Genomic DNA, 2,329 nt, shown 5'->3' with positions numbered 1-2,329 from the left:
CATCCTGGCTGCCTGGAAACAAATAATGAACAAATAAATCTCATTAGGCACAACAATGTCATTGTCCCATGTCCTTTCCAAAACACATAGGCCTACTTATTGTATATTATGTGTCTGCCCCTAAAATAAAATAAACAGTTTACTGTATCAATGAAACTTGATCATGTACAGTGACTGATTTGCCATATTCATACTTAATTTCAGTGGCAGAAGTTGAGAGAGGCCTGGAGTCACTACATACGACCAGGGAGCATGGTTGAGGCAGCAGCTAGTATGGCCATCTCCACTTTTAACAAAGGGGCCTCTGCCATGCTAAATGGTATGGAGAAGTTGTGGCTTCAGAGCACTCATGTTAGGCTCAATCCCAATTCCCCCCTTCGTCCTGGCCCTTAGCCCTTGCCCTTGCTTATGCGCGTTCACGTGAGGGGGAAGGGTTATCTCAATTGTCTTTGGATGGAGGGGTAGGGCCTAGGGCAAGGGGTAGTTTCCACCACTCTTTTTTTTTTGCAAAGTGTTATTCTCCTATGTGGGGGAATAATTCCTTTGCCGTTTCCTGCCGTGGCTCAGACATATTTTTTATTTTTATTTATAGGATTTAATCTTTATTCAGCTTTTCTTTTTTTTTGCAAAGTGTTATTCTCCTATGTGGGCGTTTAATTCCTTTGCCGTTAACTGCCGTGGCTCAGATTTTTTTTTTTTAATTCATATGATTACAACATCTCTTGCTTGGATGTGAGCAGACCGTACTGGTCAAAAGCAGTCATTAATCCCAGCCATGCTGTTAAAATGAGTCTGTTTTGGGTCCAAACACTCCTGTCTCAAAGCATGACACCACATGTCATGCCATTTTCCTAAAGGGTTGTCTGTGATGCCGACGTATTCTTGCAGGTATATATATATACTGTATATAAGGCAATTTAAATAAGGAATAGATGGAATAAAGTAGAGAAAGACAAAACAAATGCTAAATTTCAATAGTGGCTTCATGTTTTCTCACTCTATTTGAAATAAACTCACCCCGTGTTTCCATGCGTTGAACTGTCCCTGCTCAGCATACTGGTCTAATGCGCTGATGAGGTCCTCGTACATCCGCTCTGCGCTCAGCGGCCGCCTGTCCTCGTCGTAGCCAAAGAGCCAGAGTCGAGGCGTCTGGTAGTATTTGTCGTATGTGATGTACAAGTCGTACGTTCTGGTCTGGAGGACGGCGTCCTCCTCCTCGCTCCCGGCCTCCTCCTCCTCCTCCTCCTCCTCCTCCTCCGTCGTTTTGCTGGTGGTGTTTAAGGTCGCCTCGTCGGCTTCCAATAGGCCGCTCTCTTCGTACTCTTCCATATCCGCCGCTTCTCCCTCCTCTTCGTCCTCGTTGTCTCCTCCGCGCGCTCCCGAATTCACCTTCGTATTCACGTTGTCCTTATCCTCGTCCAGTGAGATTTCCCGCACGGCGTCTGTAACTCCTAACACGCCTGCGTCATGGTAGTAGGTGTCCACCCAGCCTCCGTCGCCGTCGTCCTCGCCTACGATGGCCTCCAGCTCGCCCGAATACTCCGTCTGCGTGCAGCGCTTGTAACAGGGAACGTTGCGCGTCAGGAGAAACTGTTTCTCCGGAGGCAGATATTGCCTGACGGCGCTCTCCTCTCCCGACGCCCACCTCCACGTGGGACAGTGGTGAACCAGATGATCTCCCGCCGCCACAAACTCCTCCGGGGTGATCACTCCCGTCTCCTTGAACCTGGACTCCGTGAGGACCGGGGTGAGGAACTCGGCCACGCAGAGTCTTATCTTATCCTTCTGTCAACCCTCTTTCCCACATACTTCCCGATATCTCCACAAATGGCAGATACCAAACCTGCAGCCACATAGCCTATGGCCATGGTAGGGTTGATGAGAGAGGCCCCACCAAGCCCAATAGACAGGCCCACATATTGGTCAATACGCCCAACCCAACGCCGCTTTCTTCTTGGTGGGCCTTGGGCTGGTCCTTGGTCTGGTCCTTGGGCTGGTCCTTGGGCTGGTCCTTGGGCTGGGCCTTGGGCTGGGCCGGGTTCCCTAACACTAACCCAAACCCAAACCCTAACTCTAACGCTAACCCTAAGTGGCCCGTCATTCTCTTCGGTTTCCTGGAAAATACACCAGACATTTTCCCCTGCAACACAGACGCACCATCGTAGGTCTGGCCACGCATATCCATTAGATCCAAAACGCTCCGGCACAGTATATCCTCAATTGTGCGTGTTATGGACTTTGGGCTGGTCCTTGGGCTGGGCCTTGGGCTGGTCCTTGGGCTGGGTTCCCTAACCCTAACCCAAACCCAAACCCTAACTCTAACGCTAAC

At 49.9% G+C, this 2,329-nt stretch overlaps 1 protein-coding gene across 1 annotated transcript; it reads right to left on the bottom strand.

Moving 5' to 3' along the window:
- Nucleotides 1-993: 993 nt before the first annotated feature.
- On the bottom strand, nucleotides 994-2,101 carry LOC310878426 (ubiquitin-like-conjugating enzyme ATG3; the record flags this gene model as incomplete). Its single annotated transcript, XM_083792758.1, has 2 exons — nucleotides 994-1,785; nucleotides 1,931-2,101. The coding sequence occupies 2 exons, from the start codon at nucleotides 2,099-2,101 to the stop codon at nucleotides 994-996; spliced, it is 963 nt and encodes a 320-aa protein (XP_083648884.1).
- Between the last annotated feature and the right edge of the window lie 228 nt (nucleotides 2,102-2,329).

This window comes from Protomyctophum parallelum (genome assembly GCF_964188405.1).
Source record: "Protomyctophum parallelum genome assembly, chromosome: 20".
In the NCBI taxonomy this organism is placed as follows: Eukaryota; Metazoa; Chordata; class Actinopteri; order Myctophiformes; family Myctophidae; genus Protomyctophum; species Protomyctophum parallelum.
The sequence above is the reverse complement of the archived record's forward strand: the minus strand, read 5'-3'. Positions and strand labels throughout refer to the sequence as shown.